This window comes from Charadrius vociferus, unplaced genomic scaffold, assembly GCF_000708025.1.
Source record: "Charadrius vociferus isolate BGI_N301 unplaced genomic scaffold, ASM70802v2 scaffold51, whole genome shotgun sequence".
In the NCBI taxonomy this organism is placed as follows: Eukaryota; Metazoa; Chordata; class Aves; order Charadriiformes; family Charadriidae; genus Charadrius; species Charadrius vociferus.
In genome coordinates this window covers 2,864,638-2,889,034 of record NW_009646939.1, presented here as the reverse complement: position 1 = coordinate 2,889,034, position 24,397 = coordinate 2,864,638, and the positions used below count along the sequence as shown (strand labels likewise).

The 24,397-nt window shown below is 35.7% G+C and overlaps 1 protein-coding gene across 1 annotated transcript in view; it reads left to right on the top strand.

Moving 5' to 3' along the window:
* The window catches only part of ULK4 (unc-51 like kinase 4), a 254,582-nt gene that overhangs the window by 54,069 nt on the left and 176,116 nt on the right, over positions 1 to 24,397 (top strand). Inside the window, 3 exon segments of the mRNA XM_009895025.1 lie at positions 6,516 to 6,677; positions 13,463 to 13,645; positions 19,553 to 19,680. Coding sequence (XP_009893327.1) covers positions 6,516 to 6,677; positions 13,463 to 13,645; positions 19,553 to 19,680 — 473 coding nt within the window.

Sequence of the window (24,397 nt, the reverse complement as noted above, 5' to 3'; positions counted from 1 at the left end):
GCAGCATGTTCAGTATATTATCATTATCAATAATTGTAGTTTCTATTGACAGTTAAGAAGCTTTCTTTGATGTATTTAATAAGAATTAAAGAAAATAAAACAAACTTATGTCATTCAATACTATAGTTTATATAGCTTTGAGCTTTGTAAGGTAAATTCGCTGTTCTTCAGTTTCATTACCCACTACTCTGAAGTGTACTTGGATCTCTGGAGTTTTATAAGATTCATCATTAGCAGAGCAGAATTGCCCCTGAAACAGAGCAGTAGGTCAGGAAGGAGTTTAAAATATGTGTGTGCCCATTTTGTTTGCCTATAAAGGAACAAAATGTTCAGAAAATGCAGGTGGTGTCATTTCCACATACCTTCTATGCCTGAAAATCTAACAGTGAGAAAAGTGTATGGTTAGGTGAAAGGAGTTTTAGGACAGTGGAGCAGAAGATTGGGAAAATCTTTTTTCTCTAGGAGATCGCAAGTTCAGATTTCCTGCACTTCAGTGTTGTTATCTTGGGATAGAAGTTGAAGGAGTTGATTGGTGACAGCCAGCATGGCTTCACCAAGGGCAAGTCATGCCTGACAAATTTGGTGGCCTTCTATGAAGGGGTTATAGAAGCAGTGGACAAGGGAAGATCAACTGATGTCATCTACCTGGACTTGTGCAAAGCGTTTGATGCCGTCCCACACGATATCCTGGTCTCTAAATTGAAGAGACATGGATTCGACAAACAGACCACTCAGTGGGTAAAGAACTGGCTGGACGGTCGCACTCAAAATTTGTGCTTGGGATTGCCCCGACCCAGGTGTAGGACCCTGCACTTGGCCTTGTTGAACTACATGAGGTTGGCTTGGGCCCACCTCTGCAGCCTGTCCAGGTCCCTCTGGATGGCATCCCTCCCCTCCAGCGTGTCTACCTCGCCAAACAGCTTGGTATCATCAGCAAACTTGCTGAGGGCGCACTCTACCCCACTGCCCATGTCACCAACAAAGATGTTGAATACTACAGGTCCTAGTACCGACCCCTGAGGAATGCCACTTGTCACTACTCTCTACTTGGACATCGAGCTGTTGACCTTTCAGGAGAGGCTGAAAGAGTTTGGGCTGTTCAGCCTGGAGAAGAGAAGGCTTTTTCGGGGAGATCATATTGCAGCCTTCCAGTACCTAAAGGGGGCCTACAGGAGAGCTGGGGAAGGACTTTTTACTAGGACATGTAATGATAGGATGAGAGGGAATGGCTTTAAACTGGAAGAGGGCAGGTTTAGATTAAACATTAGGAAGAAGTTTTTCAATTTAAGGGTGGTAAGGCTCTGGAACAGGTTGCCCAGAGAGGTTGTTGAGACCCCATCCCTGGAGGTGTTCAGGGCCAGGCTGGACGTGGCCTTGGGCAACCTGCTGTAGTGAGAGGTGTCCCTGCCCATGGCAGGGGGGTTGGAATTTGATGATCTGCAAGGTCCTTTCCAACCTAAACTATTCTATGATTCTATGATTTTCAACTCAGGCAAAGAACAGGCACATTCAATGATGTGTCAAAATAAAGAAATTGGTACACTCATAAATAAATAAATGATAAGCCCAATTTGACGTGTTTAGTAGTGGTATAATATCCCAGTCTGTCAGAACCAATGTAGTAAATATTCCAATATCTATTTACTAATCTTTTCCAACAACTGTTTCCAACAGTGACACAAAATGCCTGTTTCAGGCATCTGTATTTGTGTCTAATTTCAACTTTTAAATATTTGTGTTCAGTCTCTAAGATAGCAGGGTCCTGATTTCTACAGAGCTCAAGTGCTTAGTTTTTACAGTTCTTGTGTTGTGTAGTCATGAAAGATACTTTGTTTCAGAAAGGATATTGTTATTTACTATTAAGTACGTAATGCTAATGTGGCTACCCTTTTCCTTTCATCCATTTTACTTAGTTTATTCAAAACTCCTTTAGTAAAGTTACCCTTGTCTACTTCACCCCAAATGTATCATCCTATCTCTTATTTGAATTTCCTCATTGATTCTGCATGTATTTTTTTTTGGCTTTTCATTATCACATTTAAGGTTCAACCTAATCTTAACTAAGTGAAATCTCAGCTGTAGTTTTTGCTTTACATTTGCCTCTCTTCACACTGACGTTCCAGTCAATCCTCTCATCTTTCTGCTTTCACTGTTTTCTCCCTTATGTTTGCCCCTCCCTTCCTTCAGATCCTCATTTGAAACAATTTTTTCTGACAGTCATCTTAGAACTAATAATCTTTCCCATATCCAAACTACTTTTTGATGCCTGTTATAATTTTTCTTGTCCAATTTGGTCTGGATTGTGTTGCTTTGACGCGGTCCTTCACTGAAACTAGATAGCAGAGTCAGAAACTGTGTGCAAGCTTCCTTTTAAGTCTTCCTGTGTGAAAGCAGAGAGAAACCATTGAAAAAGGTTTCAGGTACTTGGTACCTGTCCATTTCTGCTTACAAATGGCGTGTAAATATAAGGTATATGATTATATACAAGTTTAGTAATAACTTCATAGAACCTGGAAAAAAAAAAAAGGCTATACATCTTCATGGATAAATCAATATATACAGCTATAGCTAATTAGCTGTATATGGCTTTTAGAATGTGCATAATCCTCTCATTTTAAAGCATGGCACGTGGAGAATGTATTTGAATCAGAATTAGTGAACAAGGTTACAAAGGAAAATGTTCTCTCTCTTGGATGTGCAAGGTACTGTGTAAGCAAGATTTTTAATAAATTAGAGCTTGCCAGTAAGCTATACAGTACACATTTCCCTCTTTCACATGGACTTCTTCCTTTATAAAGGAGCAAGATATAAGACTGAGAATTTTGGTTCTGAACTGGTGAAGAATTTTAATAATACAAGATAAGTTTAAAAAATAATTGCCAATATATAATATAAGGCACTATGTTTTATAATGTATATTCTTAGCCAAAGCAGTTCCTTCACAGTGAATTTGGAGGAGAGGAGAATAAAATTATGACTATTTGCTCAGAAGTATAAGACAACCTATAGTGATAGTCTGAATCATATATATTCTCACTTTTATTTCTTCTTTAGGTATCAGTTTTCTAGTTTACTGACAAAATTGCCTATAGTATAAAAGTGATAGTCTAAATCATACACATTACCACTTCAATTTCTTCTTTAGGCATCAGTTTTTTAGTTTACTAACATAATTGCCTATATTATAAAAGTAATGGTCTGAATCATATAATTTATCACTTTAATTTCTTCTTTAGATATCAATTCTCTAGTTTACTGATAGATTATTTTTTTTTTCCACAAAAGGTATTTAAAATTTTTATTTCTACATGTTTGTCTTCTCTGTGAAGGCCTTATGCTGTGAATTCTTGGCAAATTAAGATTTAATTCTTATAATCATGAATGCTTAGGATGATACAGCTGTACTTCATTAATTTATGTTTGTAGTTTCTTTTTATTCTGTCTTTTTAGATTAAAGGAATAAGTGTATGGAAGTTGATTCAGACTAATGATGGAATACAGTGTTGATTCCTGAATCTTTCAGCTTTTCCAATGTTTCTTTGTCAGTATTATGCTTTTACTCAAGTGTATGTATCTATACACAGTATAATATAAAATGATCATAAAATATTTTGTCTTGACCTTTAAATGAAATTATGCTATTTTTAGGTAGTATGTTGGTTAGCGTAGCATCTGTATCTTCTGTGCCTCCAAAACTTCCAGTGCATTGTTAAGTTTTTAACAATCAATAAGAATGTCCAGTAGGTTCAGTTACTTCCAAAAATGAAGGTAGATTCTTTGACTTTGATTTGCATTGTTGTTTTTTTTTTCACAATTGGAATAGAAAGACTTGACTAAATGAAGTTCTCTTTTAGCAGTTTACATCTGTTTACCCTTTTGGTATTTGCTTTCTCACTCAGGGCTCATTTTCACTAAGCATCCATGACTTTAACTGGAAACAGATATATCTGCAACTGTTCAACATGAGTGAAAAGTAGGACCTTTATCTTTAAGCGCATTTTATAAACCTAGTTGAAATCTAAACCCAGTGAAAGTAGAGCATGTGCTTCGTTTTGGTACAGTTCTATTCATAGATGTAGATTTGATGCAGTTCATGATATGGATGGAGGTTAACGGCTACATGAAACTTCTTTACTTGTATCTTGAAGATCCATTTCTGTTCACTAACATAGCTTATGTCCTGGTAACATGACAGGATGACTCCTTTAGTTAAGAGGCCAAATATTAGTTTAGGTCGGGCTTCCCTTCCAGAGAGCTAATTAAGCAGAAAATGGTACAATTAGATACTGCTCAGGAATAGATCCCAGAGGAGCTGAGATAGACAATCTCAGGTGGCAGCAAATGGAATTATTCTGACAGCCTCATTGAGTTTTTAGAGTGCTGTGACAATACGTGACCTTTTTCTAGCCAAAGTACCAGGACTATCTGGCACAGGGCATAACCCATCTCAGCAGTGACTGAAAGGAAATAAAACACATCTTCAGGACCAAATTTTGCCAAAAAAGCTGTAATTGCATCTGGAAATTTGTTAACATTCATAATAGCTATTATCTGATATATAATGCTTTCATTATGATTTATTAATGGAATTATAGTGCATTTATTGTTTCTGCCAGCTTAAAGTAGCAGTGGCATCCCAATTGGCATTCCTAGTAATCACTTCATATCTAATAGAGATTTAACTTGACTATTAACGTTTCAATTATGGATTAGATTTTAAATGCATATAGTCAGTTTGGTAAATCCATGTGTTTTTAACTTAACTGTACAAAAAAAAAAGGCTGAAATTCAGAAGTACAATTCACAGAAAAAGATTAAAAATTAACATTATAAAAAGGTTTGAGAAAAATTTGGTGAACGTCTATGTGTATTTCTGTATTTGGGTCTTTAATACATTGAAATGATGAAATATATTGCAGTAATAAAACCTGCAAAAACAGAGAAGCCTAAATCCTCATTGGTTTCATGGCTGTAAATCAGAAGAAAGACCACAGAAATCAGTGGAGTTTTGTAAAAGAGTGTAACTGGTTTAGATGGGAATTGGCTTTGGTGTTTCTTTTATGTATTTTGAGTACAGCTGCAGTTCTTTGGGAGAACAGGAAGGATTAGCATGATAACGATAAATACAGGTTTTTTTTTTTTTTAACAGCGTTATACTCAAGTTTCCAAATATTTCTACATCAGTGTCTATATTTTAGAATACCTGTCAGTAGAAAGAAGAGTGGATATTGAATATATTTTTAATGAAGTATAAGTTCTCCCCTTCTGGAAGCCTTTTGTACTGCTTTGTGAAAGGTTTCATTATCATTGCTCACAGTTGTTGGTGGTTCCAATTGTGAAGATAAATGTTAGAAATCCAAAGGTTAGTAGGATAATGTGGAGATTAGTTTAAGAAAGAAATCAATTAGATATTATGATGAATTATTTGTGAAGTCAGGCTATGAGGTAGACTTCACAAATTAAATTGGTTGTCCTTCTTATATTAAAATTCACTCTCGCTGAACTCAAGAACGCGATTTAAGACATTGTTGAAAGACTTCATTTATTCGTAGTTAAAGATTGAGGTAGAGTGAGGCAATGGCCAGCCAAAAAAGCACCAGCAATGAATCTTGCAGTTCTGCTAAGGTAAAGACTCTGCTTTTAAGTGAAAGCAGAGTAAAAAAAAAAAAAGAGATACTAAAGAAAGGAGGTGAGGGGAAGAAAAGAGAGAGAGAAAGTAGAGACTCTGCTTTTAAGTGATCTGTGTTAAGTTAAGCTTCCAGTGGTGTCAGTAACAGTTTTCTTGAGAAAGAACTGCCGCCATGTGATGTTCGTGATGTGCTGATGGCTCGTGATTATTCTGACATGATGGTTTTTATTTCATGGAGACATTGTAGTATGAATAGTCTTATGTAGATATTAAAGTGACACTTACAGTGGCTTTCCACAAATGATTTTGCAGATAAAATTATTTTATTAGTATTAAAATTATGAAGGATTCAGAATCCCTTATAGAAATTGGTATAATACATGGGACCCAATGGTTTATCTTAAAAATTAGTCAGGATTGTCTGTTTCAGAAGAGGTAGAGAAGGGAGTTATGGAATAACTTGGCTTGCAAGAAGGGTTTTTCTTTATCCGGGGAGTTGTTGGCTTTGCTGAATAAAGAAGGTTTAATGTAATTAATTTTATTTTTACTAATGTAACTATATCTCATAATCTTGCTATTCAGAGCCAGTTGTAGTGATGAGCTTTGATACACAGACATTCATTCATAAAGCCCTGTTCATGGAACGCCTCTAACGTAACAAAACCTTTTCATTTTTAGTGACTACATTTAACTTACAGTGATCACTTGGAAGTGAAAGATTTTGTGTTAAATTATACTTGTATTAAATTGTCTTTGCAGTAGAAGAGAAAGTGGAGGGAAGTAGGATCTGTAAACGTGCAGGGAATAAAGCATGGACATTGACAGTAGTTTAAAAAGAAATCAGAAACATTTGCATGTGAGTTCTCCTTTCTTCTTCTTCTTATAGGAAGACCGGGTAGTGAACCATTTGGCAGCAAAGATCATTGAAAATGTTTGCACTACTCTCTCTTGCCACGCACAAGGATTTATTACGGGAGAAATTGGACCTGTCTTGTGGTACCTTTTCACGCATTCTACAGTAGATTCTTTGAAGATTACTGCTGTTTCGGTAAGGAATTTCCTTTCATGATACAGAAATGTTTTGGGGTTTATTTCAAAAAGCATTCTGAACTGAAACTGAAATGTTTTTGACCATGTTTTCTGTATGTATGTGTGTTTATATTTCAGATCACATTAAAATATATTTACAATTTTTTTAAAAAATTGAAATATGCATGTATTACAATCCAGTGCTTATGAAAAGTTCTTGAGAGAACTTTTTCTTATGCTGGTGATCATGAGTTATGTTTGAAAAGTTTAATCTTTCAAAGAATCAATTAAAATATTGAAAAATCAAAATTTCTTTGTTGTATGATTTTTTACATGAAAAATATTTATTCTTTTTATCACAGACTTGCTTAGAAGACATATTTGAAATCATCATGTGACTTCTTATCAAATTGTCAGGGTTAGTCTTTGCCCTGAATTTGTAATTTAATATAGGATAATAATAAGACAAACAGAGCTATGACATGGAAGAAGCAGGTTTGGAACAAAAAGATTTGTGAGGTAGAAAATACTTAGCAGGGCTGAGTTTAAACATATCTCTGGTTGACAAAACAAAAGCCTTACCCACCAATACAGGTAGTATTTTTAAATGGAGCAATAAGTTGACTTATTTTAAATGAAGTGTGATAACTGGATGCTCATTTCCTGAGTAGAGCTTAGACTCACTAATGAGTTCACTGTTGGTTTCCCAGATGGAAAATGGTAATGTTGCTGCTGCAGCAGCATGCACTTAGACACATCTAGCATTGAGTTAATAAGAGAGAGAGAATTAAAAATATATCTGAAGTATGGCTGATGAGATAAATGGTAGAATAATTTTATAATTTAAAAAAAATATGTATTTATGAAACATTTACCTCAGTGTGTACTTGTGGTAGTCTTGTCTGGGAAATAAACTGCTCACATACTGGGAAAATGCGTTGACCTTTTAGAACAGTAAACTTAGTAAAATACATGTTAGAGTAGCCTTTGTTCTGTGGCATCTGAAATTCTATGTAAAAACTTAGTCTTAGAACTTCTATGGGTAAAGATTTGTCACTCTCTAAAAATGTAAAATATACAGAGCATTTATAGCTTAAGCCTGTTTGTGAGTCTGGATGGTCAGAAAGACTCTTTTTGCGACTTTACCCATTTGATCTGTGAATTTTATGCTTACATCATAACTGTATATATGGGAAAAGATTAGAGTTATGATTTCCTTTACTTATTGAGTATTTAAACAACAGTCTGCTTAGTCCTCTCTCGTAACACTACTTTTGCTGTAAGGGATGTTTCATATCTTGTGCTTCCGGTTCTTGTCAGTCATTAGACTGGGCAGTTGTTATTTGTTTGCAACTAGATGACAGCTCTTTATTTTTATCTCTTTCAACTTTTCCTTAAGTTTTCCTCCTGTTTCTCTGCTATCCATTTGTAGAACATTTTTTCAGCATTTACCATCCCCTTGATTCCTATGCCAGACTTCCAGAGCTGCTGCACTTGTAGGGGCCAGTTGGACAGTTATGCCTGTTTTGTGTACCACAGTAAGCAGCATATCCCAGAGAAACAGTCTGTCTGAACTACATTCAGACACTAAGCATAAAAGGAGCACCAGAGGAAATGTCAGTGGGCTTTTTTCTTTTTTTTTTTTTACCCTGTTGAAAATTCAGTTTCTTCTTGGACGATATAGTATGCTTGAGGTAGGCTTTTTCCTGCTTAGTGAGATGCAGAAGTTATACTTCTGATTCTCAAGAATACACTTGTCATCAGGGCAGACTCACTATGGCTTTTTGTAGCAGTGGGCTCAGAGGTCAGTATCATCAGTGCCATATGGTTTGCACACTTTGTCCTCAGGTGAGGTTTCTAGTGACTACGAGAAGAGAGGGTTGTTGTTTGTCCCTCTCTATCCTCAGCCTCTTTTGGGATCCCAGATCATTCGATCCTCCCAAGGCTGTAAGGTTGAGGTGAACCACTGAGAAATCTTTTCTTCGTCATAGTATTTATGCTATGGTTAGCTAGCCTCTCTTAAGCACTACTGGAGTTGTCTTTTTTCCATAGCATCTGATGAGAAGAAAATCTTCATGCATCTTATCTGGAAGGTAGGAAAAAATATTTAATAGGAAGCTAAAATCTGAAGAGCTTATTGTAGTCTAGTTTACTGTGCTCCTCTTCGCTCTGCTCCGCTCTGCTCCGCTCCGCTCCTCTGTCCATTGACAGTTACCACTACTTACGAGTCAATGAGGCTTTTCTAATTTCTCAGTTCAGTCAAATGTTTCTGGCATTTGTGTGGTCTCTTCCAAGTAAGGAGATTGAAAGTATCATAGATTTTGAGTTCCTCAGCTCCTTCACATCTTATCACTGCAGCTGTGATAGAGCAACCTGATGTCTATGGGCTTGTTGCTCAAGCAAGGATGTTAGATGCAGTGATGTGTATAGTAAGTTACCATATTTATACTGTAGTTCAAAACTGAATCGTCTGGCACTCCTAGGTTGGCACTCGTAAGACTTGCAATGATATTGTTTTTGCCAGGCTCTTACCTCCTGATTTTTTTTCTGTTCCCTTTATAATGCAAGTTCGAAGACCTAGTTGTCAAAGCTTATCAGTCCCCAAGAACTGCTCTAGAAGCCCTCTTATAGGTGACATATATTAGGACAAAGCAGTGTGTTTTAGGAGATTGTGATAACTGCAATTACCAGGATCCCCTAAAGAAACTCAGCTCATTTGTGGGAAATCCTTTCAATGGCTCAATCTAAGTAAGAAAGATGCCTTTTTATCATTCTATTAACTTATCTCTTGTCAAAGTTCCTTAGTAATGCATGCTTAGTGTTGAGGCTAGCATTTTAAAGAGATGACCAAGTTGTGTGTGCACACTGAGTTCTACTGAGGCAAAAATTTCTTCAACATCTTGTGCAAGTCTGCAGTATAAGTGTACATGTGGACAATATAAGCCAAAAAAACCCTGTTCCCAACTAACATTTTTTTCCTGTGAAGGCAGTAGGCTTACTGGAGATCATACCTTTCCCTTGGGTAGTTACTGAGGTTTTAGTCATGCTGAAGGTAGGGCTTGCTCCAGACTAACATATTGGAGAGCTTTGAATGAAAGCAGCAGTGAGTGGGACTGCAAGAGTAAGAGACATTCACTTTTCTACATCCTACTAGAAACTGCTTTGTTTCTTGTTTTTCTGGTCTTCATGGAAATTATTGCTATCCATGTAGCCAATTCCATCTCCTTCTTCCAGACAGATCATTTCACACAAGCATGCTTGGGTCTGAATGTGTTCCTGGATTTTCCCCTCCACTGTTTTGGGGATTGTGTCCTTTATGAAAAGTCTGAGGTTTCATTATTTTTATACTGCATATGAAGTGAATTGGACAAGGAAGCTTCTGAAGTGGGATACACTAAGGTGGTACTCTAATCCTTTTGCTGCTTTGTAGTGTAACACTAAAGTAACAAGAGGGTGAATTTTTTTGTTGGATTTATTATTCAATGCCTGATATAAATCATGTTTATGTATTAGTGCTGCTGGGGTATTTGGGTATATAATCTTAACTTCAGAAAAAAAATAACCAGTCAATATTGAACTCTAACACAGGCAGATCTTTTACCAAATGAAATTTACAGAGATTTCAGTAACGTACTAATCTTCAAAGTAAAATACTAATGTATTCTCCAGCTATATTATACTCTACAATTTCTACGTTCGTTAAATTGTTGCTATAGATATGTAGGCATTTTTATTCTGCATGACCACATAAATTGAGATCATCAGTGTCCTATTGTATTTTATTATGCAGTCATTCCTCCCTTGTTTGAATGTATCCTGAAGAATTTATTCATGACTGACATCTATATTCACATGTAAAAATACATTTCTGTTAAGAAATACATGTGTCATATCTTTACCTAGAGCTAGCAGGCTGTCTGCAAAATATATCAGCAGTAAGGCAGTATGGAATTTTACTTATGATTATTTCAGTCAATAATAAAAATATATCAAGAAGATACTCTGTCTTCAGTCTCTGGAGCCAAGAAATCGCACTTCACCTCATCCTGCCTGTCAGAGGTGGCAAATGGGGACTGTGTCTCAGTATTTTTGTTCACTTTGGAGTCCAACATGCCTCAGGTAAATATCACAGATTTTGCCTGTAGGAAAGCTATATCTTTTTATCATTTTACTAGACTCAGAGAAGAAATAATTCTGTAAGATGTCAAAGTGACATTCTGACAAGCTCAGCAGCAGGAAGAATATTTTCTTTCCAGTATACTGAAAGTTTTTAAAATTTAAAAATAAATAATTTTTATTTTCTTTTCTAAGAGATGGCTTTTTGTACTGGTGGAGGAGTAACAAACCATAAGCCACTTAAGTGGAAACTAATTTGGGAAAGCTCAACACAATCTTTTTGGGGTTTGGTTTTGGGTCTTTTTTCTTGAATAATTGGTGCTGAATAGTTTCTTTCAGAGACTTAGGTATTGCAGATACATTAATGCATTCATTCTCAAACTTGAGACTCATGGAGTACATCCTGAAAAGGTGAATGTTATCCAGCCACCGTATGGACACCGTAAGACCAGGAGGCGATGGATAGGGCATAGATGATCATAGAATCATAGAATATGTCAAGTTGGAAGGGACCGATAAGGATCATGATTGGAGGTTGGAGCTGCTGGGAGAAAAGGTGCTGGTTAAGGCTGTACAGAGAGCAAGGACAGAGAAGCCAATTCCAGGAGAGGCTCTGCTAATGCCTTACTCTCACTGTGATCATTTCCTGTTCCAAGACCGCTGCTGAGAGATGGTATGAGCTCTACTCTTACCTCTTCTCATCATTGTTTCCCAGTTCTGCTCCACCATCTTGTGACCTATCTCCATCTGCTCTCTCCAGATACTGGATCTGCTACTAAAGTGATTTAGGATGGGATTGGATTTAGGATAGGATTTTGTCTTCTATCCCCTATTAAACTCTGTCTTCTGTTTTTCTGCTGAAGTGTTCATTTCACTTATACAGCAGAGTGCCGTGTGACATACAAACTAATGGGAGTTTAAAGCTTCTCCCCTTGGCTCTTGGTGGGTTGGAGCTTTCCTGCTATCTCCAAAGCTGCAATATGATCCCGGAAGACAGCCATGTCTTTCGTACCGTATTTGCCTGGAGGTTATCTGATGGCCTGTGACTATGGTCACCCTTGTTTAACAAGGTCTATAGCAGAGATCTAAGGCATTGGCAAGGCTGCATAAGCCACACTAGCACACCAAGTTAGCTCCATGTTGCTTTGACACAGTCTGTCCCTAGGTCCTAGCAGTTTGCTGGTAATACTGACGCTCGAGGATATCTTTAGTGAATGCGCATACCTCCTGCCCACCTATTTTGAGAACTCAGACTAGGGCTGGATTGTATCCTTGGGGAAATGGAGCATGCTGTACTAAAAAACTCAGATTAAGTGTTTTAAAGGCAGAGGGAGAAGAAAAATAAAATATGGCTGCAATCAATATGGTTCCTGGAGCAGAAAGGACAAGGCAGAACAGGAGCAGAGTAGATGAACAGCATCAATAAAATGTCTGCTTAAAAATCATAAGTTCTTGATTTACTGTCATTTATGCCTGCCTTTTGGGTTTTTTTTTGGTGTGTTTTGAGTAATGTTTCTAAGGGCACTGGTGAGCCGGGCAGTTTCTGAGGTTCTTACATGGAAAGATTTTCTCTGATGATAGTATTCTGTGGGTGTAATAGACTATAGTTTCACTTAAGTGAGACCTCACTATTAAATGTACACCAGCTAAGCAGCAATTTCTAAATATAGCTGGTCTGAAAAGAACAAGTAAGTGGTAATGTTGCCTACTTTTCACAGAAGAAAGTAGCTTTCAAAGCTTTTTCCCTAAAACCAATTCAGATTTTCACATGGATCAAATAATTTACATAGTCTGTTTTCCTATCCTAACACTCCATTCAAGCCAAAGAAGATGCAATTTTAAATATCGCAAGACTTATTTTCTTTATCTGGAGAGAACAAAACCAGTTACAGTATCTTAAAGGTTGCATTTCCAGAGGTATCAAAAGGAAAAGCTGTGTTGACTTGGAGATGAATCCACCCTGGACGTCATTTCTTAATGTTTGTTATGAAGTAGCTAAGTTAGTATACACCAAACAGATTTGTAGTCACTTTGCTAGAGTACAGGCAGTATCTGCATTCTCTGTTAGAATTGTTTTAATCACTGATACTTATAAATCAACCATTTGGAGAATAGTTTTCATGTTTATTATACTAAACACTGTTCCTTAACAAGTATCTAGATCTAAAGTAGTATATAGATCTAAAGATAGACTTCAGATAGTGAACGTAACAGATTATGGTCCATGAGCAGAGAGAGAGAAGAAAGATGTCCACCTTTATGGGTGACCAGAATTTCTGTGGTGTGTACCATCTCTGTATATTCTACTGCCTGTGCTCCTTTCTAGTACTGTGTTATCTGATGCTACCTACGTTCTGTACTGATAAAAGACTCAAGCATGGACTATGCTGCTCCATCATTATTGTTCTCTAGAGGGAAAGAGTAATGTGACCGTGTTTGGTGTTGATGTTGGTGTACCAAATATTTCAGTTTCAGCTGCACAGAGTGTATAGCAATACATTTAGAAGAATTCCAGGTCTCTAAAAGCAAGCAGGCTTTCCCCCTAATATTTGTCTTATGAATGAAACTGTATGAATTCTCTATATTCCTAAACTATTGGAAAAGTCACCACCTGTGTTAATCTCAATTATTTTTCTTGAGATAATAATCCCATTAAATAAAAACTTTTTTTTTTTTTCATTTTTGTAGGCTTTATGCAGAATTACTCGTTACTCACCCAGTGCTTTCCAGAGTGTCATTGAAAAAGTGGGATTAACAGCTGTACTAAATTCCTTGGCAAATGGAATATGCAAAATTCAGCAGTACATGCTCACCATGTTTTTGGCAATGTTGTCATGTGGGATTCATCTACAGAGGCTGATTCAAGAAAAGGTTTGATTTCAGATTAATAGTATTCACGGGCATGGAATTTCACTAATGGAAAATTAAAGTTGGCTCCATGTGTTTTTGTATTTTCAAAATGTAACTTAACTCAGTGACACTTATGTATCTGACTAGCAGGAATTGAGGAATGTGTTTCTTTTATAATTTTATTTGCTTAAAATCTAAATAACGAGGTGTATAGTTTTTCTTTCTCTCTCACAGATCTTCAAGAGCTGGTACTAATGGGTATATAAATTGCTACTGCAGCTAGAATTCAATCAGTTGAGAAAACTCTAGCCTGACCATAACTGATAATGGCCCTAAGGAAAAACAATAAGGAATGCATGAGGACAACTATTTGACATAGCTCTCTCAGATATTTAAAAGAGAAATTAATGAGTGTCCTGATTGAATCTAAAGCTGTACTTTATGCTCTCCTTAAAGGACCTTAGGCCATGTGAAATATCTTGTAGAAAATTAGCATTTTAATAACTTAGGTTTTTCTTTTTAGTGTCCCTGAATAAAACTACTGGTTCAATTTATGTGTAATATAATTTTTGGAAGAGATGATTAGAAGTTTTCTATTTTGATCACCAAATCATTCCATATTTAGAGAAATAGTGTTTATTTTTTTGGCAGTAAGTCTGCACAATTCATAAACAAAAGCAATCTCCCTCTGCTTGGAAAGAATAAAAATCACAAAGAAAATAGGAACTCTAGGTCGTGTTTTCATCAGATACTGTGTTATAATATATGCTGTAACCTAACAGTCATCTTGACTATAACAATCAATTAGGCTTTAGTCGAGAGAGATTAATTTGGTTCCTATACAAATTGTTTTAACAACGTTTAAATTAAAAAATAATCTACTCTTTTCCACTCATCTCCTCTTCCTAAAAGTAATTTCTGTGCCTTGTCAGAATTGCCAGTGTTTTTCTAAATGCATGTCAGCTGTCCTTAAGCTTTCCACAGATTCTGCTACAACAGCACTAACAGGTGGCAAATTTTCCTGTAATATTGCACTTTCTAGTAGTGCACATCCCTGTGAGTTGGTGGTATAGTCAGTGAAGTAGTTTCAAAAGATACTCACTTGAACATTCAGCAAAAGAATGCAATGTGTAACAAGCATATGGCTACAGCATGATGTTTTCTGTGAAGTATTTCTTGTTTATAGGCTTACATTGCATCACCCTTTCTGATACTGCAGTTCTTATGAACTATTTTAATCAAATTTTTGACATTATGAAAATAATAAACTCTGAAATTCTCCAGATAGTTGTAGGCAAATAGAAAGTATTTTGTTGGCATGCAGTACAGCAATGTCTGAAACTTTGTGGGGTTAAAATTGCCGCTTAATCATTAATGAGTTGTCATAGGTGTTTTGTGAGCAAGTTTTGCAATTTTGCAGATTAGAAAATTGAAATATAGACAAATATATAGACATTCTTTTAACAGCATATGTCAAACTACTGATAGAAGTCGGAATATTACCCAAAGCTGTAACCAAAAAAACATTGTACTTTAAAAACTCAAAAAGAGGGTCTAGTTCTACTGCTGTGTCCACATTTCATGAAAGTATTTGCCTTACAGCTCAGGTAAATCTATATCTCACAAAACGTCTAATTTGGTCAAATTAGATTGTAGGATTTTGGTAGCAGAAACTAGACTTCTATTTTTCTTGAATAGGATCTAAAAATATAATTCTGCTCCTGAATTGAGCTGGAGTAATACATGGAGTAATAAGACTTTAATGTTGAAAACTGAATTTAATAATCCATGCACTTTTCAGTATTCTGTGATCATGACACACAAGTCCACCTTCATGAGAGGAGGCAAAAGAAAAAACAAGTGGGTAGTGTTGGCCTACGAGGCATTTTGCCTTTTGTAGAATTCTTGTGTACTATAGCTTAAGACACAGAAGGACCTGAGTGTTACACAGAAAGTAGTGACAAGGTTGTGACTGTCTTTTAATACAGCTGCAAACCAACATATTAAAAGATGCTTAAAGATATAAATTCAAGGTGGAGATCATTTAGCTTTGAATATGTTATCTGGAAACTCCCTTAGCATACAAGACTCAAGACTGCCTTTGTTTTCTACTGCCTTCAAGAACAGTGATAAAATCAGTTACAAAATAAGAGCCAGAAGACAAAGGAGAAATGTAGTTCCGTGGTCATCTACTGTAGTATAAATCTTCAGAGTGCTACAACAGCTAAAAGGGACTGGGTTTTGTCCCTCTCTGATACAGAGCCTTTCTATTTTAGTTTCTTGTCTTGGAAACAAAAAAAAAGCTGAAATGATGTTTTGAAAATAAAGTGTGGAAAAGAACTCAAAATCAAAAATCTTTGATACGCTATAGCAGTAGATAAAAAAACCCCCACTGCTAATTACTTTCATCTGGCTGTCAAGATTCACCTTTGAATGAGTGGAAACCAGTCATATAACTTTGAATGCAGTTAGCTTTGTCCAGAGGTCAGATAATGGGTTGGGTGTTTTTTTTTCTTAAGTACTAATAAGTAAAATTATTCAGATAGTTACAGCAATATGTTGTTACAACTGCATTCTTTCTTTGCTTCCCTGCAGCATTGGCCATAGCCTCTTTTTATCTCAGTCATATCCAATTATGGCACTGAGAAAAAGCATTATGAATGCATTATAAATGTTGTCCTCATATTTCAGTTACTTTTTAAAATTCTTTGTCTTGTACCTGAATGTGGAGAAGTAGCTACCTCAAATGTTGATGTTTTTGTCAATATCAGTAGGAATTAATAAAAGTATTTAATAAAATACTTTGTTATAACGTTGTGGAGGCATTTACAATGCGTAGAAAGGGCATTTGAAAATACACAACAATACAAAAAATGATGGCTATTGAAACTTCAGTTCTTGTATAGTGAAATAGTGGTCTAACTGTTTTCCCCTTGTGTAGCTAATTTGAAAACATCATTGCGATTTGAGATTTGTTTTAAACTTGCTTCGCAGTATTACTAAGAGCACCCAGTATAAAATCATGATCTTGTCGCAATCGACAGTGTGTTCACTTGCAATGAAAAGAGTGTCCTTACCCTGCAGAGTCTCCATGGATACATCAAACAGTTGCAGGGGAGGGAAGAACAATATAACAGTGAAACTATTAATAATTAATGTATTAGACAGTATTTCAGCAATTTTTGGCTTTGGACTCAATGAACTTAAAGGTCTTTTCCAACCTATATGATTCTGTGATTCTATATTGGGTTCTGCAGGTCAGCAAATATTTGCTTCAGATTTTCTTTGGATTAAACTGTTGCTGTTTTGCAGTCCTCAGACCAACCAGAAAAGCAAATTACAAAGTATCACATTTATTTCTTAAGCCATATGATTTGAATATTCCCAGATAAATCTGATAGAACTGATTTTAATTGAAAATCTTGTCTTAACCCATGGTAACCCCCACACGTAGCATTAAAATATTCTTGCTTTCCAGAGCATGAGTAGTAAAAATAGTCAAATGTGCTTTGGCTTGTAGTTGCATGCGTCTTTGTCATGGTGTCCCTTTGCTTGGTCGATCGAGTGCATTTATGTTAGCAGGAAGTGTTGCATTATATATACTCTTTCACTAACTCTGAGGGTTTCTTAACATAAAAACTTTTTTGGTTGTTTTGAGTAATTTCATAGAAAAACCCCACACAAAACAAACAAACAAACCCAAACCACAACAAAAAACCCCAACCCCCCGCTTTATTAAAATTTCAGCCTTTGCTTTTAATAGATTGTAATTTACAGCTGTACTGCTGCAGGTTCATACTGGAGGAGCTACGAGTCATGCTCCACAAGCTGTTTAAGTATTTAAAGCAGGAAAATTTACACAGCTTATGCTTATTAACCACAAGAGTGAGAAACTCTTCTGTTTATGAAGTAAATTACAGAAATACAACAAAACAGTTTTCGAATATTTAATAACAGTTTGTTATTCTGGGACTTCTGTAGCTACTGTCTATGCTGACTGCTTTTGAAAACAGTGTTAAAATGGTATCAGAGTAAAATCTGATGGTTTCTTGGCTGTCTCTTACACTCCTGTTGTTTTCCCAGCCTCTGTAAAGAGGAACAGTTAAATGTTGCAAAGACCACCTCTAGTAAATTACATTCGGCGTTGATTTTCAGTTTTATGACAATGAAGTTGCCTTTCAGTTATTCTGTCCACAAAAGACAGAATTTGAATAATACTTGGTATGTTAAAAGTGTGTCACACAGCAGGATTTTAAACTTTGCACGCAACATGCAGGCATACACTATGCCCCTCTTCATTCTGTGGTGTCACACCCCTGAGAATCCAGCTCAAATGTTCAAAGGCAGTTTCTGTTACTGAGGTCATTTGTGCTCAGTCTAATTCTTGGATAGACCCAATTGACTCAGTTTGTAAATTCTGGCTCAGTTTTTAATTCTGTGGTTTTGTGTGTGGGTTTAGGGGTTGGGTTTTTGTGGGGTTTTGGTTAGTTGTTTTTTTTTTTTTGAGAGAGAGAGATTAGAAGTAGGGTTTGTATTTTCAGAACAAGGCATTCTGATCAAGAGCTGATCCAAAAATACAGTTGCTGCTGCCAGCAAGGGTCATGTTTGAAGATGTTTTTGGTTTTTTTTAAAGTAAATAGCCCAATTGGTCTTCGTAGAAGAAAAGTACAGATGAATAGATATTTTCATTCCTCAGAGGTAGAGAATACGCCCTATGTTTTTCTAGTTTTGTTCCCCCCCCGACTTTTTCAGCTTTGGTTCATCAGGAGTTACAATATATCATTGGACAGAGCATAAGTGATCCTCATCTAAAGCTTTTTACAACTCATAATACCTAAATCTGTTATCCTTAATATGAGAGCTCTTTTTTTTCCACTGAATCTCAGCTTTATTCCCTTGGAAGCTGAGGCAGTACTTATGAATCTCACATCTTTCCACATGTCAGGCCACATTCCAGAAACTAGAGAAGAAAATCCTTTCAGTATAGAGGGCAAAACAGAGAGAGGGAAAAAAAAAGATGAAAGCTGTAATTTCAGAATCCACTCAGTTAACCGTTGTTAAATTTTTGAAGAGAAATATTTTGTGGTTATTCTTTTTCTCAGTATCCTTGTTAAACTTTTAAAATTATTCTTTCGTTTGGATTTACAGGAAGGAAGGAGTTAGCAAGGATCTTAGCATCTTATACGTTGATTTTATCATAGGAATGGTAAATGGTCAGTGGATTAGGAAAGTCATGGCTCCTTAATGCGTGTGGTTTATCCTTTTACTTTCTTTTGAAGTTCTGATTTGGGTTGTTCCATGAAAAGGTGTTCATCACTTCGTGAAGCCAAAATAAAATTTGTTTCAATAAGTACAGTCAGAAAAGGTAGAAACAGTTTTACTGTCTATTTGGAGCATCTGTTTTATAATTTAGGGTCTGATGTAGACATGATTGTATCAAACAAAGAGGTTGTTTTTAATCTTCCTGCATATATGGGAATTAATAGGTAAACATTTAATCGTATTTGTGCTGAAATATTTATGTATTCTGAAAGTCCTTCAGTCTTCTTTTAAAATATGTATATTAAAATATTCTACATTTGTCCTTAAGGTATGACATTTTAAAATATAAGTTCTATCATATTTTGTAATTCATTTAGTACCATTTTGGATGTAGTAAATTTGATAGTGTTTACTTGTTGCTGTTCTTGAGTAGATGGACAAAGCAGCTTTGCACAGACTCAGTCTGTCTTGGGCAGAACTTATTTAGTAGCTTTTTATGGATTTTATTTTTCCCTTGAGTGACATGAAAAATACTGTACTAATACAGAATGCACATGAAAATTAGCAAGTTTTAAATGTATACAGTGTTAAAATACAGTGCAAGTAACCTTTTTCCATAAAATAATATTAAATAATATTAACGTATTTATGTTTATTTCCACCAAGGATTTTGTGACTACGGTTACTCGTTTACTTGAAAGTCCTTCAACTTTTATTCGAGCAAAAGCCTTTCTGGTCCTGCTACAAGTTTTAATTAGTAACAGGGAGATGTTGCTACTCAGTTGTCAAGCAAGGTAAGGTGATAATGGAAGATAGTCAGAGATGTGTTTATTTTTAAAGTTGTACCTGAAATACTTTAAAATGTATGGTATTTTTGAGCCAGTGATTTAGGAGTGATCTATTTTCTGTGTCATATGGATCCTTTTATTCATGAGAATATCATGAAAAGAGTGTTCTCTCTTGTCTGGGGTCATCATGTGGTGGGAAGGGGAAACTCACAAGGGGAAACCACTGTCTTACAGGGAGAGTCTGTCTTTTAAAGTAACTTGTGGTGCCCGTCATCATTAGCAAGGAGCAGATTTTGCTTTGGGTAGGGCAAAACAAATACTACAACAGTGAATTGTTGCTGTGGTGGGAAAGCAAAATAAAAAGGTTTGTCGTGTACCTTCCTCATCTAGGGGTGTGGTATAATCCATAATCTTTTCAGTATAGGCACATTCAAGGTAAAATAGTATTTCTTGCCTATATATAATATAAAGGCCACTGAATTTCTGTGACTTTTAAATGAAATTTATTCTTTTTTTCTATGTTTTAAAATACTTTGCAAGAAATGACTGATCTAAAATTATATTTGACTCACAGTGGAATAGTTACTTAAGTTTTTGTGTCTTCTGATGGCACAAAAACATTCCCATATCAGGCAGGAGGAAATTAGGCTCTGTTAGAATGTAAATTATCACCACGTTTTGGGGGTGATTGGAGAAGTAAGATGGAAGAAATTTTATTTTGGATTTATATCTTCTACTGTTCATAATGAAGAACAGCAAGATGTAGTGTAAATTGAGTTTTTATGGTTCTGGAATAAAGCACGTGTGGAACTGAAAGTTGAAGAGGTTGAGGCTGTAGCTGTGAATCTAACTACATTTACAGCAAATATAACGTTATATCTTATACTGATGTTTGAGAAAAATTAAGATGTACGCACTGGAGCTAAATGGCTGGATTGGAAGAGGCAGGTGAGTTAGAATATGAAGCCGTTGTGAGAGGACATCTTGTGGGGTGCTATCATTATATACCCCTTCACTCATGTACAAATCTGTAGATATCTCAATTTTTGTAGATCATAGAGAATAAGTACTGAATCCAAGTTTCCTTTTCATGTGTGTCTTTTTATACTTGCAGAAATGTTTTATCAGGTGATGTGTTCTGGTTAGTGTAAAATGTCTCTAATCATTTGTAAGTGACTTTTTGAATCATTACATTTTTAATGACTGCTGCTATTCATATACTTGTTATAGCACATAGGACTGAGCTGTGTGTTTGGAGAAATGTCTGACAGAACTCCCGTACAGACAGTTACTATTTGTTTATTTATACCTAAGATATTATGTGAAGGAAGAGAACTTTGATGCTTTCCAATGAGCATCCTTTCTGAAGAGTATGATTAGGGACCAATACATAGTATAACACATTAGGTAAAATAATGGGCAAGCCTTGTAGCAGCTTTATTGAGTTGATAAACTGTTTTTCTTAATTTGTTATGTTTCCTTCATAATTGATCTTCAGTGAACACTATCTCTTAGGATAGATCATGTAGACCAAAACCTTTCTCTTACATCTAGAAAGTAAGATCACTACAGTAGGATGAGGGAGGAGAAATGATATGTGGAGACAGCTACTTTCATATCCTGAAATCTGGAGGAATTTTATTAAGCCCAGTAGAGATAACGGATATTCTTTGACTTATGCTGTTGAATTCCTATTGGAGTGTTTTAGTTAAATCTCTCCAGTTCTAGGACAGAAAAGTTACTTCAAAATAAGACTCAAATTAAAAATTGCTAGTACAGTAAGCAGTAATCAGTTGGATAACTATTGAAAAAGTTTGATGTACTCAAATTCACTTTATGAAGGTGTTTGACTTGAGAAATATAAAGAATATGTAGTAAAATGTGCATAATTTCTACCTACTGGTTTATCTTTAGCAGTTGCAGCTAATGCTTGTAACAGGATTTATATTTCTGTAGATTATAAAATCTGTTTATAATAAAGATAATCAATATAAGGCAATTTTTCAGTTTAGCATTGAAAAAGACTTTTGTTTCATTTAGTAATAAAAATTATACATACCTTTGGCGGAGATTTTTTTGTTGTTGTTGTTGTTTTGGGTGGGGGTTTTTTGTTTGTTTTTAAAAACCCAAACAAATTCTGTTAATCTGTCATAGTGTATTATTAAATTATTTATGGTGGGAGTGTGTAATTCAGGAGCTTGACTACGGATGTCATCAAGGAAATTCTACTAGGACTTTACAAAGTACTTTGAGATTTCAAGATCTGTGGATGAAAAGCATTTGTATGTAATATCAAATGTAATTTTGAAGTGAATTTTTTCTCACACAACATTGATACAATTGACCTGTTACTTTTTTTTCTACCTGTCTCATGGCTGTCCTGTTAACCTGTCTCTTTTGTTATTCCATGTGATACAGGTAGAGAACATATGAGGCATTTTAGTCTGAAACAGCACTTGTTTGCTTACAATACACAAATTCATTTCTTTTGCTAATCACCCTGAATTTTCTAGCCTCCTTGCTTTCTCCATGATTTGCAAAGACAGGCTACCTGTTAATGAGGGGAGGGATGCAACCTGAAGTTTTATTGAGACTTATAATTTCACCTTTTTCTGAACTAGTAATAATTTCTGATTAGTTTCACTGAATTGTTCTTTCTGGATCTAAATGATTTCAGAGAATCTCCTAGGTGAATAGCAGCTGCCTTGGAGATTGAACTTCCTCCCTAAAGAATTTATTTAAACCTCTTTTTCTGCTGTCTCCAAAGATGGACACTTGTGGAAAGATAGGTTGACATTCCTGACAGAGTTTCGCAGTCTGCAAAAGCCCAACTGTGCACAACAGCATAACTTTTGAGCAAAATCTTTCTCTGTTATCTGTCCCCACCTCCGATATTTTTAAAAATTTCAGATCTTGTATATGCTCTCAAAGGAAAAGCTTTACCTGGAGACCTATTACAGTCTCACATCTAGCATAGCCTGTTGCCTGTATGTGTCTGAGATTGGCTTAGAAAAATACTGAGAAAAAGAATGGAAAAGTTTGGTGGTCAGTCAAATGGGAAAACAGGGACATGGAAAGCAGGAGGAAACAATTACACAAGTCAGTGATTTCAGGAAAAAATCCCAGTAAGCTGGTATCAAACTGAAAAAAAAAATAAATCCCCCAAAAACGCGTAGAAGGGGAGAAATAGGGATTGACCCTGCTTAATAGCATGATCTGCCATCCAGTGTATCTCTGTAAAATAAACAATAGATCTATATTAAACATCCTTTAAAAATCTTCATCCTTTTCTGTGAGCAGAGGTTTCCTAAAGGTTCTTGGGGGTTTGTCATTCTCTGTGAGCTTAGTGAACTGAAGGGAGAAGTAGGGAGAAGAACGCTAGTGAGAGACCTCCTGCTTTTAGGTTCAGTCATGTGGCCGCCATGTGCATTTTTCCCCCTGTTAAGATGCTGGTAAAGTTGTAGCTGAACCTTATTGATATCTAAAGCTGATTTTAAGGTTGTTGAGGGTAAATGTCACTGATAGAAGGGAATGAATGAATTTTAGAAAACAGTTCTTAAAGAGAGCTTGAAAGATTGCAGTCTACCCTTCTGATCCAGGTCAAGGTCTGTTATGCTTGAGAAATACTTTTTAACGATTGGTGGATTGATGGGTATTCCATGACCTCTTTTTGACAGCTGTTCTAATTGATAGCTATTCCTAACACTCAAAAATTCTTGTTGTTTCCTCATTGAACTTCCAATTCGACAGGTTAAGCACAGAAAACAATGTAGTCTCTTTCCTTTTACAGTAACTTGTGTATATTTGAAGAGCATGTCTTACTGCATCTTTGCTGAATCTTCTTAATTTTGACTAAATCATCTCTTTTTTCATGTTGGTCATCTTTATAAGTGAACAGTTCTTATTATTTTTAAGTAGTAGCCCTCATTCCCATTCCTGTTTCTCAGGACTGTTAACTTTTTGCAGTTCTCCCCTCTTTGCCCTCTTTGCTCTGCTCTTCACATCTTTTCTCAGAAAACTTGCGTTGTTTTGGTTTTTATTTTGGGGTTTGGTTTTTTGGTGTGGTTTTTTTTTTGTTTTTGTGTGTGTGTGTAGAAGCTCACTGATGGCCATATTATTCAATACAGATAATTGAAGAATTTTTTTAAAAATCAAACCTGGCTTCATAAACAGTGGTGTATTTCTCATCATATTTAAATTATTTATGGTAACACCTACGTATTTTTTTCATGTATTGTTGAGTGCAAGACAAACGTGTGCATAATATGAATTGAATAAATGTATTTCCATATGCCTACTTTTGCCCATTAGACAGAAAGCAGATTCTCCAGGGAATAAAAGTAACTGATGAATTGTTCTACGTATGACTGAGGAATTTGTCGAAGGAAAATAGAGATACTAATGCTTTCCTGCCTATATATGGATTTGTACAATTTTCTCAAGACAACATTTAGTTGAACAGTACTATCAGGAAAAAATAGTTGTGCATATTTTTAGAAAATCTTTATGTGAAAGACAATTTTATGGTGGAAAGGACAACACAAAAAGAGAGAACTCAGGAGTTTACATAAACTTTGTATCCTTCCTTTCAGAATAAATGAACATACACTGTATGCTTCTCAAACGTGATTAACTAATAGAACACGCTTTTAAAAAATGAACCCCCATCACTCCCAGCAGTAAAGCCACTCATATTGAAGTCTATTCAGCCTATTTTAAGTAA